This window comes from Cimex lectularius, unplaced genomic scaffold (genome assembly GCF_000648675.2).
Source record: "Cimex lectularius strain Harlan isolate CLEC.00 unplaced genomic scaffold, Clec_2.1 scaffold3, whole genome shotgun sequence".
In the NCBI taxonomy this organism is placed as follows: domain Eukaryota; kingdom Metazoa; phylum Arthropoda; class Insecta; order Hemiptera; family Cimicidae; genus Cimex; species Cimex lectularius.
This window is the reverse complement of record NW_019392688.1, coordinates 2,621,265-2,633,827: the sequence shown is the minus strand read 5'-3', so window position 1 is coordinate 2,633,827 and position 12,563 is coordinate 2,621,265. Positions and strand designations below refer to the sequence as shown.

At 33.6% G+C, this 12,563-nt stretch overlaps 1 protein-coding gene and 1 long non-coding RNA gene across 2 annotated transcripts in view; both read right to left on the bottom strand.

The window, feature by feature from the left end:
- LOC112126538 overlaps positions 1–1,040 on the bottom strand; it is a 29,891-nt gene extending 28,851 nt beyond the window's left edge. Inside the window, exon 1 of the long non-coding RNA XR_002910030.1 lies at positions 1,008–1,040. This is a non-coding gene — a long non-coding RNA (uncharacterized LOC112126538). The remainder of the gene's footprint in view (positions 1–1,007) is intronic.
- An 826-nt stretch (positions 1,041–1,866) lies between these two features.
- On the bottom strand, positions 1,867–12,129 carry LOC106662292 (protein TRC8 homolog). The gene is made up of 8 exons (XM_014386285.2): positions 11,585–12,129; positions 6,036–6,537; positions 5,549–5,804; positions 5,241–5,470; positions 4,931–5,177; positions 4,728–4,843; positions 3,238–3,585; positions 1,867–3,106 (listed from the first exon to the last, which is right to left on the bottom strand). Exons 1-7 carry the CDS (start codon positions 11,841–11,843, stop codon positions 3,249–3,251), a joined length of 1,947 nt encoding a protein of 648 aa, XP_014241771.1. The 5' UTR covers positions 11,844–12,129; the 3' UTR covers positions 1,867–3,106; positions 3,238–3,248.
- Positions 12,130–12,563: the final 434 nt, after the last annotated feature.

Genomic DNA, 12,563 nt, shown 5'->3' with positions numbered 1-12,563 from the left:
AGACAGTACAGTTTTAAAAATGACAGGAAACAGCCATTTCTTGCCTTTTTTAAAAATTAATAATTAAAACAAAAATTATTGCATAATTTTGTATTTATTTAAAACTTTCCCATCAATAATTGAAGATAAACATGCTGAAAATTAATTCTTGTATTAAAAGAAGAAGAGAAGAATATTGGCAGATTATTACATTGTGAGGACTGCTTCAAACTAAACAACGTAGTCTCAGATTTTGTTCAGTTAAAAACAAGTACAAAACCAGTATAAAGAATCACCCAACCATGGAATGTCTCAATTAACAACTATTCTAAACGTTCTTAAAACAAGCCAAGCACCAAGAATGATACATATCTGAACATCATGGAAAGGTAGTTTGTCCATACTACTTTTGGTAGCTTGTCTGTAAATTCAGTGGTTGCTTTGAAGATGGGAATAGCTGAAACACACCTGACAGACCAAATAATCAACAGGCAAGTCAAAATGGTAAAATCAGGGTCGATCAAGTGACAAGCTAAGACATGTGCATTTTACGATCGTGGAAGGGTTAAATAATACCCATCCACAAGCTAGGCAATTCTGCTCTTTCCAGCCCAACATTCCACAATCCAGTCTCCTAGAAATTTTGGTGAATATTTGTGATGTTCTCAAGCGTTGATTACAAAGTTTCCTGATTATTCATGTTTTGGAGGATTTAGAAATTATTCTATTTGCCAAGTGAAGAAACTCTCATAACATTATAAGATATACAGGAAGTTTTCAATAATTAATAAATGGCATGCATCAGTTTTATCATAAAAGACATAAAATGCAATGATTAATTTTTATGAAAATATCTTTTTTTAAGAATTAAGCTTATTAAAGGGACTAGCGAAGAGGTTAAGGCAACCAACTCGTATTGAGCTAGCGGTCCTAGATTCGTATCCCGGCAGAGCCCATGGTTTTTTTTAATTGAAAATAGTATTTAAACAAGTATAATCCTTTTTTAAAAAAAGATAGTTCCTACTCACAGTAAGTTGTTTTCCAACTTTCCAGATTTCGAGCCCTTAGCTCATCATCAGGTTGAAGGATTTCTACAACCATGTCTCTTGACATGAATTGCAAAAGTGAACCCGCTGAAACCTCCACCAACGCAATGTTCCAATGAGGAGCTGGTTTTTTAATGGTCTCAATTTGAACATTGTATGTAAGGACATGTTTAATGGAGATGATGGAGCATAAAATCAAGAGAAAGACTTGAGACGAACAGATTTGATAAATAGAAAGTAAAGTATGATAAAAGAAATTCCATAACAAAGTAAGTGTTCATTTGAATTAAATTTATCAAGCGAGAGCACAGGCATGTGTGTGAACATAATTTATCAGCGTGAATGGAAGGGCATATCCAAATCACCCCATAGAATATCGAGTTCTCTGGGCCAGTGTGGATCCTAACCACTGTCATGTTTTTATCTTGTTTCTGTTTGTTATTTGTGTTATTTTATCCACAATTGACCAGGTAAGGAGAGGCTAGCAATATGAGAAAGAAAAGAGAGAGTTGGTTACCGTTATATCATATATCATACTTAGCTAGAGAAAAGAAATTAGTAGGTTTAAAATGTGAGAAAGATAAGAAACGAAAATCTAAGAAAGAGAGGGTTGGTGATGACATGTAGTTTTTTGGTCCTAAAAAATAATCATTTTTGTACAAATTCTGTACTACTGTCACCGCACATAACTTGTAGAGTAAGTTATTTACATATTTTTAGAAACTGAAGTTGTGCATTTATTCTCCAGTTTACTTTACAGAAAAATATATCCATAATTCAGTATAAAAACGAGTTCGAAGGAAATCAGGGAAAAAAGGTTGGGGTATATAAAAAAATAAAATAAAAAAACGTCAATTTATAATAAAATATTCACTTTCAATTGAGGGTATATACATAGCGTATTTTGGGTTTGGTTTATCACAATAGTTTTCATATTACATATTATAATTTACATAAAGTTGTTTCTTTAGAGACAGAAATAAAATTTAACCAGAATGGTAATTTTGTTTTCATTCTACATTTAATTAAGTCAAAATACTACAATGTAAATTATTTCTCTTAAAGTATTGTATAAAACTTAAACTAGCTGACTTGCTTGATTTTAATTTACCTTCCTTCCAGAATCACAAAAAAACTTTTTAATGCAAATTATTTTAGGCACATGCAAAGCTTTTACTGATTAATAAAAAATGAAAAATATGAGCCAACCCAAATACCATTTTTTGAAATAATTTTTTTACACAAAACCTCCACTATTGTCCCCCCCCCAAAAAAAAAAATTTAAAAAAAGAATTATTTTTTAAATTAATATACTAAATAACAACAATGATAACAATCTCTCCCACAGCAATCAAAAAGGAGATGTACTGGTATATTTATTTAATTTATATAGGTTAAGCCTTTTCTTTTTGTCAATTTTGTCTTTGCATTATCTGCTATTCTATATCATTCACTTTAGCAACGTACACGGCATAATAAAGCATATAAAGATGTTAAGATCAAATAAGGTTTGAATTTAGACATTTCCATTTATACAGAATTTAAGTCAATTTTTAAAAATATTTACCTCGCTTCCCTCTATGTATTTTTTCAAATAAGTAATTTTATTATTACATACGATTTAGATATAAGTCAAAACACATTTACAGGAAACGAATAAATTTGCTGCAAACCTGCTAAATTCACTGCATCCAGTGAATCAATTTACTGTTTGAATAATCTGTTACTGGGAAATTATTACTTTTATTTTCACTTATTGAGAAAAAGACTGGAAACATTTTTTAAAGCTTCCCAATAAAACATGAGTATAGTTAAACATGATAAAAGTTACCTCTAATTTGAAAGTATTGTATTAATTAAATCAGATAATAATTTAGATGGTGAACTATATGCTTTTCGACAAGAACAAGATTTCTTCAACAGCTTATTCTAAGGTAGAAGTCTATTATTTTATGTTTAATGCCTTTCCTGGATTGTTTATTTATTATCGTTAATATTTAATAACAGTGGGAACATCACATCTTGAGGCTTCTTTCAGTAGGCATCACTATTTAATAACATTATTTTTCAGCTCACAAAACCTGTAAATAAATAATTATATAATTAACTTAAAACAATCTGAAAATAAAAAAATTAACTAAATTAATTAGCCAAATTAAAAAAAAAAAAAAAACAAGTCTGGCGAGTACGAATGTACATTAAAAAAACTTACACAAAGCCGGTTCACCTTCCATCGATTAATCTTACTGGCGCATTTTCTGCCAGGCCGTCATCCCTCAACACTTCCGCTTCATCGCCTTCTTTGTCTGCCTCTACTTTATAGAGAATCTCATGGCACAATGGACACCTGTCCTGCACATACAACCATTTCCTTAAGCAGACGCCGTGGAAAAAGTGTTTGCATTTTGTAATTTTGGCAGTCCTCATCTCCTGATAGCATATGGCGCATACATCGTCCAAACTTGCCAGTTGGGATTCATTGGCTTCCGGCAATGAATCGATTTTATTTACAGCAGTCCTTCTCTTCATAAATACAGACCAACCCGCCTTAGCTTCACACCTAAAAAATCATTCAAAAATAATACTGATTATATATATTAACCTTCACTTCAATAATTAATTTTGTAACTTTAACCATATGCCATTTCTATAACACAATTACATTATTTTATTATGAATACTGACGAATATAAAACTAGTGCAACCCCTTTCCACGCCCCGAAAAAAGATAGGATTTCTATACATTTTAAATCCTTCTATAATGGAACTGCTCAATACCTGTTTCTGGGTCAATGTTACAACAAAAAGCTCAGGAAGTTGGACAAAACGTAAAACTAGGGAACTTCAAAGCTTTGACTTGGGACTCCCAGGAATGTGGAATGTTATTAGGTGGATCGACAGGTGTCATGGCTGACGGTCGTGAGAAGAGCTTTGACCGCTCAGAAAATACTTTTTTTCCCCTCCACCCTTGTTTTGGGGACCAATGTAAAAGGGGAGGAATGGAAAATCAGCTGAGACCTGGAAGAGTGGAGACCCGGGGAGCTGACTGGTCTGGTGATAAGGAGAGTCCTGAATAAGTCTAATTGAAAACCAGGAGAGTTGAGTCGGGATATGAAGGAGGCAATCGAAGCAGATAGATGAGATGAGATAGGTAGACATGAGTTGAATAGACAAGAGTCTCGAGACCAATAGAATCCAGAAACCAGAGACCAGGAAAGGCATCAAAAGGGTGAAAGACTGTTCTGGGCACATATCATCTGGCTGACTTATATTTAACTAATTAGATCAATTTAATGATTGAGACGGTCTGGTCAAGCGTTGCAATAAATGCGTATGAATTTTATTTCTCTGAATTTTGTAACTAAATGTTCTCCCGTCACTTAGCGAAAGGGATAAAGAGTTTGCTTACATGTGATTCTGATACACTTGCTTCTGATAATAATAATCATTAAAACCTATTTTAGATAACCTACAGATAATAATAACCTAATTATAGATATTGTAGTAAATATTTGAATTACATGGAATTTTTAAACAAAAATTTAAAAAACTAAAAACTATGAACTTATGTTTATAAAAGGTCCATTTCCTCAAGGATGAAATATTTTCCAAGCTATTAATATAATTGGATCCACATGGCTGCACATTTAGTTTGGTCCTAGACTTTTATTAAAATTAATAGCAAAAATTGAATAATCTTACCATATGTTGAAATAAGCATGGATGCCCATCATGCCAGCACGAATAGCACCTCCCGATTCAAACATTAAAATCCAAGCACCGTTGAAAAATAAAAACACGCCAAAAAAGAATTCAAGCTGAGGATAAAACAATAAAATTAGTAAACTCGGGTGTGATTTGAATACCAATTTTAAGCGAAATAGAAAAAAAAGAACAGTAGTTACCGTGTTTCCAAAAGCACGTATGTAGTACACGTAATCATCGAGCTTCTCCCAGAAAGTGGCCCTGTGGGCGTCGATAAGGAACAACATATAAATTAGGAGGGACACGATTACCTTAAAAACTACTTCGATGCTAAATGCAGAAACGGCTAGTAGCCACGAGCTCACTGGTTGGTGGTACCACAAGTACGACACTAAACCCACTGGGTACAACATTAAAAACAGGCAAACCATAAGAGCTCGCACATGCCTATAAACAACGATAATAAAATGAAAATAAGGATTACACTTAAAGAAAAACAAAAGTCATTACTTATGTAATGCAGGGTTATGCGATGCACTTAAAGACATAAGTAACGGGTTGACAATATTGTGTATAAAGTGAAGTATTGCTGTAAACAAAAGGCAGAAGTTTCTACATAATCTAATAAACCTCTTCTCCGGTTCAAGACTAGTCAGGCCAGTCTGTAGGGCTAATATGTAAAATAGTATCGCAGACACTGTACCAATACTCTTGTCGTCTTCATCATCGGTTAAGAGTATCTACAAAGAAAACATTTTGTAAGTTATAACTTTTGCTTTTGGATAGTTATAACACAACAATGGACAACTTTTACTGACCCATTGAACAAATCTTCCTATGTAATGGGAAAGGTATGAAACAACTGAAGTCATTCCTAGAACTGATGTAAGTGTTTCGCATCCCGTGGTAAGAAGCGACTTGGCCATGCTGATAAAATCCAATATCGTAAAGCCAGCTGGAATTTGCAAAGCAATGGCCTGTTCGATAAGTCTAAGAATCCAAAATGTCCGTAAAACGCATGGAACGTTCAATCGCATCCATTCTACTTCCATTAAAGCAGAAAGGCCAAAGTCGCTAAAAATAAATAAATTAATTTAAAAAAAAAGGAAAGAAATAAGGTAATTAAAAAGTACTCATAACATTAATATTCCAATGCAAGAGAAATTTTTAAGCTTTTTCATACACACATTCAATACATGATGATAAAATGTAATGTTAGTGTTTCAAAAATAATAATAATGCAAATGATTAACTTTGTTCTATCAATATAAATAAGAAAATATAAGACAAAAAGTTAATAATTACCTAATAAATGCTCGAGCATGAACGTAGCCTCGGCTCACAGTTTCGATGACACTAAAAATGCTAGTCCACAAAATAAAGTTGACCATCGCCAAAGGCAAAACTGCTGCAAAGACTGGGACTAGTGTCAGGATGAATGAGGGAAGAGGAAGTGTGGCAAGAAATGTAGGTGCTAAAAAAGTAACAACCCAAAGCTTTTGCAGTAATGGATATCTGGGTCCTAAATGTACAAAACAAAAAATAGAAGCTAGGCTGCACTGTGCTGCGAAATTTTCTAAAAGCATAGTCCCAGGGCTCTCTTCGGACATTAGGTGGTTGAGGTTCAACTCGAGAATATCCTCTATTACGCTCGGCCTCGTGCTATCTGCGGCGACTATCACCGACTTCATCATCCTCAGGTTGCACCAGTACGATATGAAAATGACGCTTCCTGATATTAAGTACATGTACACTATAAGGAGGTGTTTTGTCCATAATACGAAAGTACAAAGGGCAGCCACACAACCTGAAAATACAAAATCAAATTCAAATTAAATACTGAACATTAGAAATTTAAATTAAGAGAAATCGATGTAAGTCCCTATGCTCAGTAAAAAATGATTATCATATAGCATGGAAGCTAAAGTAAAATGACTTTGTAAAAGGCCTCAGTTTACACAATTCGAGCAAAACAACAGAGAAAAAAATTATTTTAGTTTGAAACACAATTAGTTAATATAGCGAATATTCCAAAATTATTTAAAATATTCATGCTGAGCAAGTTAACTTTTGAACACCTTATAGAAGTATATTATATATTATCCTGCCAAGTGTATTAATATACTAATGAAAATCTGGCTATTAATAAACATACTCATTGAACATTCTCAGCATCTAATATTGCGAGACTTACTGTTTAATTACTCATGTACAAAATGTTTAAAATAACATGCCAGCGAGAAAAAAATCTGAAGTAAAAAAATAAATAGATTCTAGCTATTTGAAATAAAGCACATGGTTAACAAAAATTAATAATGACAAATTATCTGCGGGCATATTTCGCTATTTTTAAAGACTGGTACTATGATAACAATATAATTATACCATTGCAACAAATATGAGCAATAAATGTAGTAAAATAGCAATAAAAGTGTAAAATAGTAGAAAGTAGTGTGAACATTGTAGAATTCTGATTATTACTTAATTTCATCAGCTTCTATTAAATATATAAATACTCAATTAATTATACACAATTTTTTTCGAAATGAAAAATTTGTGTCACAGGCAGGATTTGAACCCACGACTTTCAGCTCAATACACCGCTGCTCTACCACTTGAGCTACCGTGACTTCGATCGCCCATGCCACAAACTTCTCATTTCGACTACCCGATTTTATTCTAATTATAAGCAAATCGTGGCTTCATACAGAAACACTTTTTATTAACGATTATACTAGATTAGCGGGACTGTGTACGATTCACAGGTTTGATTCTAGATTAATACTTAATTTCATCAGCTTCTATTAAATATATTTTTTTATGAGATTTTTTTCGAAATGAAAAATTGTGTATAATTAATTGAGAATTCTGATTATATTAGTCAGTTTACTTGAAAATCCGAACCAGGATTAAAAGAACTTTAATTGTTGAACTAATGAACACCGCTGTACGTGATTGTCTAACGTGCAAGTCAATCAATTGACCACCTTTTTACAAGCCTAAAGGGCACATTCTCATGATTCAATTTTTGTTGATTGACTAAAGTAGAACAAAATTCATCGGTTCAACAAAGTTTCAATCAATCCAGTGAACTTTTGTGTTGTTTATGTTGAGACTTCCGATCAAGTTATGAGTCATTTCTTTCAAGTTAAAAATTACTTGAAACATGTGAACATCTCAGTTGACTGTTTCCTGTTCAATTTTTATATTGTGTATGTTGTATTATTTTGTTTTTTATTCTTAAAATACAGTAGAGTCCTACTAGTGAGAACAAACTGAGGCCGAGATGATCAGGCAGGTCTGTTGATATATTCACGAGTGTATTGAAAAATACAATGGTAGTTTTGATAAAGCAGGACAAGGAGAGAGTGCAGTTATAGTTTCATATCATTTTGGATTGCCTAGCCTCACAGTTTTGATTTCTGCTTCAGTTCCTAACGATAATTTTGATTAAAACCCACCACCAAAAAGTGTCAAGTTTAATTGCATCTGAAAAACAAAACGTTTGTAAAGGACCAAACTACAATTCACCACCATGCAGAGCTCACAATTTTTGCGCAAAGTCAAAATAACATCATTAATTCACAAAAATTATATTTTCCAAATAAAAAAAAATTCCTCTCTGCCAATTAAAACATATTTGGTTTAGCAGACATTTGAAGTAGATATATTCCACTATAAATCAAAAACAAACATGAGCCTCAGTGCTTTTGAAGTGAGATGATGAAATTATTAGAATTTTATCATAAGCATTATGGCCTTTGGAATCACTGACTTATATAATATTATAGAATATTAAATTCACTATTTTCGTGGTCCGCTTGACCAATTAATACTTTACAATTAATTAAGGTTTTTTTTTTAAGTTGAGATGGGAGGGAAAACTCATAAGGTGGGGTTGAGATGGGGAGTTGATGAAATGCTTTTTGTTTCACTGTCACAGAATTATTATTGGAATTGCCAGATTTATTATTGTAAAATTAAGACATTTGCCTATTGCCTCACATTACCAAGCAATTCTCTGGTGGCATGTTTAGCATAAAAGTTGCTGACATTTATGATTCATGAACCTCACAGCCTAATGATGACATAACTTGATTAGTGTAAAAATAAAGATGCGAAAGAAAAAAAGATAAAAAGAAATATAAATTGTCTTGACTTTGGTAATATTGATCACTATAAAATGCATAAAAAATATAAAAACAATAAACCCTAAACAATGCTTAAAGCAAAGAAATATGCTGAAGATTACTAGATTATTAATGTTTTTATAACAAAACTACAATGAGAAATTATCTGTAGTGTATGTTTTTGTTGAAGATTGAGAATAGAATGATTAAATAAACCTAACTATTGGGAAGTCTCTTTGTTTTTTAGCTTAGTATAAAGACTTTTATTTTTCAATCAAAATCAACATTAAGGGGCTGTTTAATTGTCTGAACTACTGGACATGTTTGCATATGAATGCAATGAGAACAGTTAATCAATGGACTGAAGCCTCCTTATGTATATAACCAGGATAAAATGTGTTTGGAGGAATAATTGTGTAAATTGTATAATTCTGACTACATATATACAGTGTGATTCAATTTTTGAAGTACCATAGAGAAATCAGTGTTGGTGCATTGAAATATGAATCAACTATTCTGGCAGCATGCAAGATTCACTTTTCAGTGCACTACCACCAATCCACCATTATACCCTGATTGACTAAACAAATAGTAAACTACGCTAATAAAATATTATTTTATTATAGCTCTTTCCTCTTTATTTTTGGAAGTATTTTCCATCAGAAAAAATAATAATATAATACAAATTAAGTTGAAATAGATGAAAGAAAAAACTGTCTTTTTAAAAAACTTCTAGAGTCAAATGAAAGTAACACATTTTCATATAATAAATGTTCAGATAATCCTCCCATTGCTAATTTGCATTGTCCTAATCGGTCACAAAAGGTTCTGTGAACATTATGTAGTTGACTGTGTTAAATGTTATCGCAACAGTCAGTAATCGCTGTTTGTAGCTCTTCAATACTTGAAAATGGCTCATTCACGTCAATTGAAAATTTTATGCCTTGTCAGAGATTTTATGTGTTTTGATTTCATCTATTTCAACTTGATTTTACATTGTCATTATTTTTGCTGAAAGAAGGTCTTCCTCATACGATTAAGAATAAGCCATGCTTGGTTGAAACAGAGACTTTTGGGCCAAAGCCCATGCATATGTGCCCGGCATGTAGAGAGAGGTTGCTCGTCGTATCCCACTTAACTGATGGGTGCAATTCCTTAGCTCCATACAGAGTGCATGGGAATGCCACCCAATATGAGAATCATGCTTGAACTCAGCAGCATGTATCAGGGTCGATTTTTAAAGGAAACAGAGTTTTTCTATTGAATATAACAAGGATATTTTTATCTCCCTAGAGTATGTTGAGAGTGAACATATTTATTAGCATGTATATAAGAGGGCTGATGGCAGAATATAAAGTACACCATTGACCCTCAATTAGGTTAGTTATATAACGGGTAAAGAGTGATGCTGGAGTATCGACTACTCCACTATTCTAACTGGGTGAATGGTATTTAAGAGTGACTGAGAGTATGAATGGGTTTGGTTTTAGTAACTGATTGCATTGGGTGCTGAAATAACCTAGATGTTAATAGCACCTGGAGTCCAACTTCAGTGGCTGTGTGGATAAGACAGAGGTCTTCCAGTAGGGATAGGCTCTGTATGCGTATGTGCAAATGTACAAGCATAAGCAGACTTGAGCTTATATAAATCAGTCATCAGTATTCTTAATTTTTTTACATCAATATAAGGTTTTTCATGTTATAATCAGATTTGGTCTGTTTAATTGAACAATGTTGTGTAAATGTTAACACAATGTGACATATAAGTCAATCAATTGATCGAAGCCTTCAAAAGTGTAACCAGCACAAAAGAATCTGTGAAGTAGTCGATTGTGCGAAATGTTATCGCCATTTGTAGCTCTTTAATACTTGAAAATGGCTCATGCCCATAAATTGAAGATTTGTCTCGCCAGAGATTTTGAGAGCGATTGGGTAAAATTTAGAATTCTAACTATTAAACTAAGCACTGTTTTACATCTGTAAGCACAACGTACATCAATTGGACAGAGACTTTGTACAAGCATAGCTGTAGTCTCATCCTCGACAAATGTTGAAAAACATTTCTCATTTGTAAGCCCTCAATTGTTCTTTTATGTAATGCACGGATGATTATAAAGATTACTCTCATGGTTGGGAATTGCACATGACCCTGAAACTATAGCCTTTACCATATGTTAATAAGTGTGGGTGCTGACTTGCAGACCCTGATATAAGAGCTCGTAATCGCCTGAAGGTGATTTTGTTAAATGCTATGTGACATGTCAATTTTAAATTAAACTATTGATTTCAGCTTTATCCGAATGTATTGATAAGAATGATAGACTTGGACCTAGATGACAGCTGATCTGTCATGATGTTTCAATTAATTTTTGTTGATAAGATTTTTTTTGTGGCTAAGGTGAGAAAGTTATGATAATCGACTAAAGTCTTATATTGACATGTGGACTACATGGAAAAGTAAATCGTTATTTTGGATAGTTGTGTGCAATTTAAAAGTCGTTATTGCTGGTTGTGGAAAAGGCCAAAACACCTCCAGGGTCTCGAGTGGCAAGATTTTTCTTGTCTTCTCGCGCAACATTACTGGAAAACGCTTCCAGTCGTTAAATTGTGCAAATTCACCACCGCCTGCGTTTAAGGAGAAAAAAAATTTAAGGTCCGAAAGAGGACGTGAAATTTTGAAATTCCCTCTTGCGTAAAACGGGTATGAAAATGGGCAAAACTTACCGAAGCATGATATAATGAATTTGAAAGCGTAGGTCAACAGGAGTTTGTAAAATTGTGCATCGTAATGGAAAATCCTGCTGGCCGCTTCGTACTGGTCGTATTCCTGGTTGAGATAGCTTTCGTTCTTTCCCAAAGCGTTATCGATGAACTGTCCCTGGGGGAGACCCAGTCTCATGCGGAAAAGTTCATCGATGATAAACAAAGGCGGCACCCGAAGTAGAACATCCACTAGGCTCAGGAATTTGATTTGTATAGACATTTATGAATTTGACACTCTTTAGCTCCTGGGATCGTCGTTATCGCTGGGCAAAACGCTGTATCTTCCTCTATGGTCTGACATAAATATAAGATTTGACGGCACGGTTTAACGGCAATTTTGAAGACTTGCTAAAGCCGAGTACGAACTGCGAGGTTTCTCTCCGCCGTCGGCCAGGATCCGATCGCCCCGCACGTATCACGGATGACGTATGCGGCCAAAACAATCCAAAACACTAAAAACCCGTTGATCAGATGAGTAGGACGAGCTCGGTCAAAAACTCAATTCTCAGAAGAGCCAACCTTCTGCCAAGAATTTCCCCACGCGCTCACTTCAGCCCGACTCACCCCGCCTAAATTCAAATTACAACAATCCACCAATTAAAAAAAAAAAGAGCAATATGAGGAAAAATATTTTTCACTTAAAACTCTCTTTTATTTTTTACTTGATCGCTATTTAACACTTAGTACAAGGCAAAAGTTTAAATTCCCTGTTGTTTATACATAAAACAAAAAAGCAAACGGATATTCACTTGGTATGGTATCTAATTGCAATATAATTTTTTTTTATATAGCGCTTCTCATTAGCTTAAGGCTTTTTACCAGATCCCAAACATTCAAGGGATATGTATAAATAGGCGGCCACAAGGTCTATTGCACCTCGACCTGAATAGATCTATTGTGTGCCTATTTATAACTCACTGGCCAGCTTCAGGTTGTTAAT

Coding starts and splice junctions, on each gene's coding strand:
- LOC106662292 (XM_014386285.2), bottom strand. CDS start 11,843: ATGTCTATACAAATCAAATTCCTGAGCCTAGTGGATGTTCTACTTCGG. Junction 5,471..5,548: donor TAGGAAGATTTGTTCAATGG/GTCAGTAAAAGT, acceptor TTTTCTTTGTAG/ATACTCTTAACCGATGATGA. Junction 4,844..4,930: donor TACGTGCTTTTGGAAACACG/GTAACTACTGTT, acceptor TTTTATCCTCAG/CTTGAATTCTTTTTTGGCGT.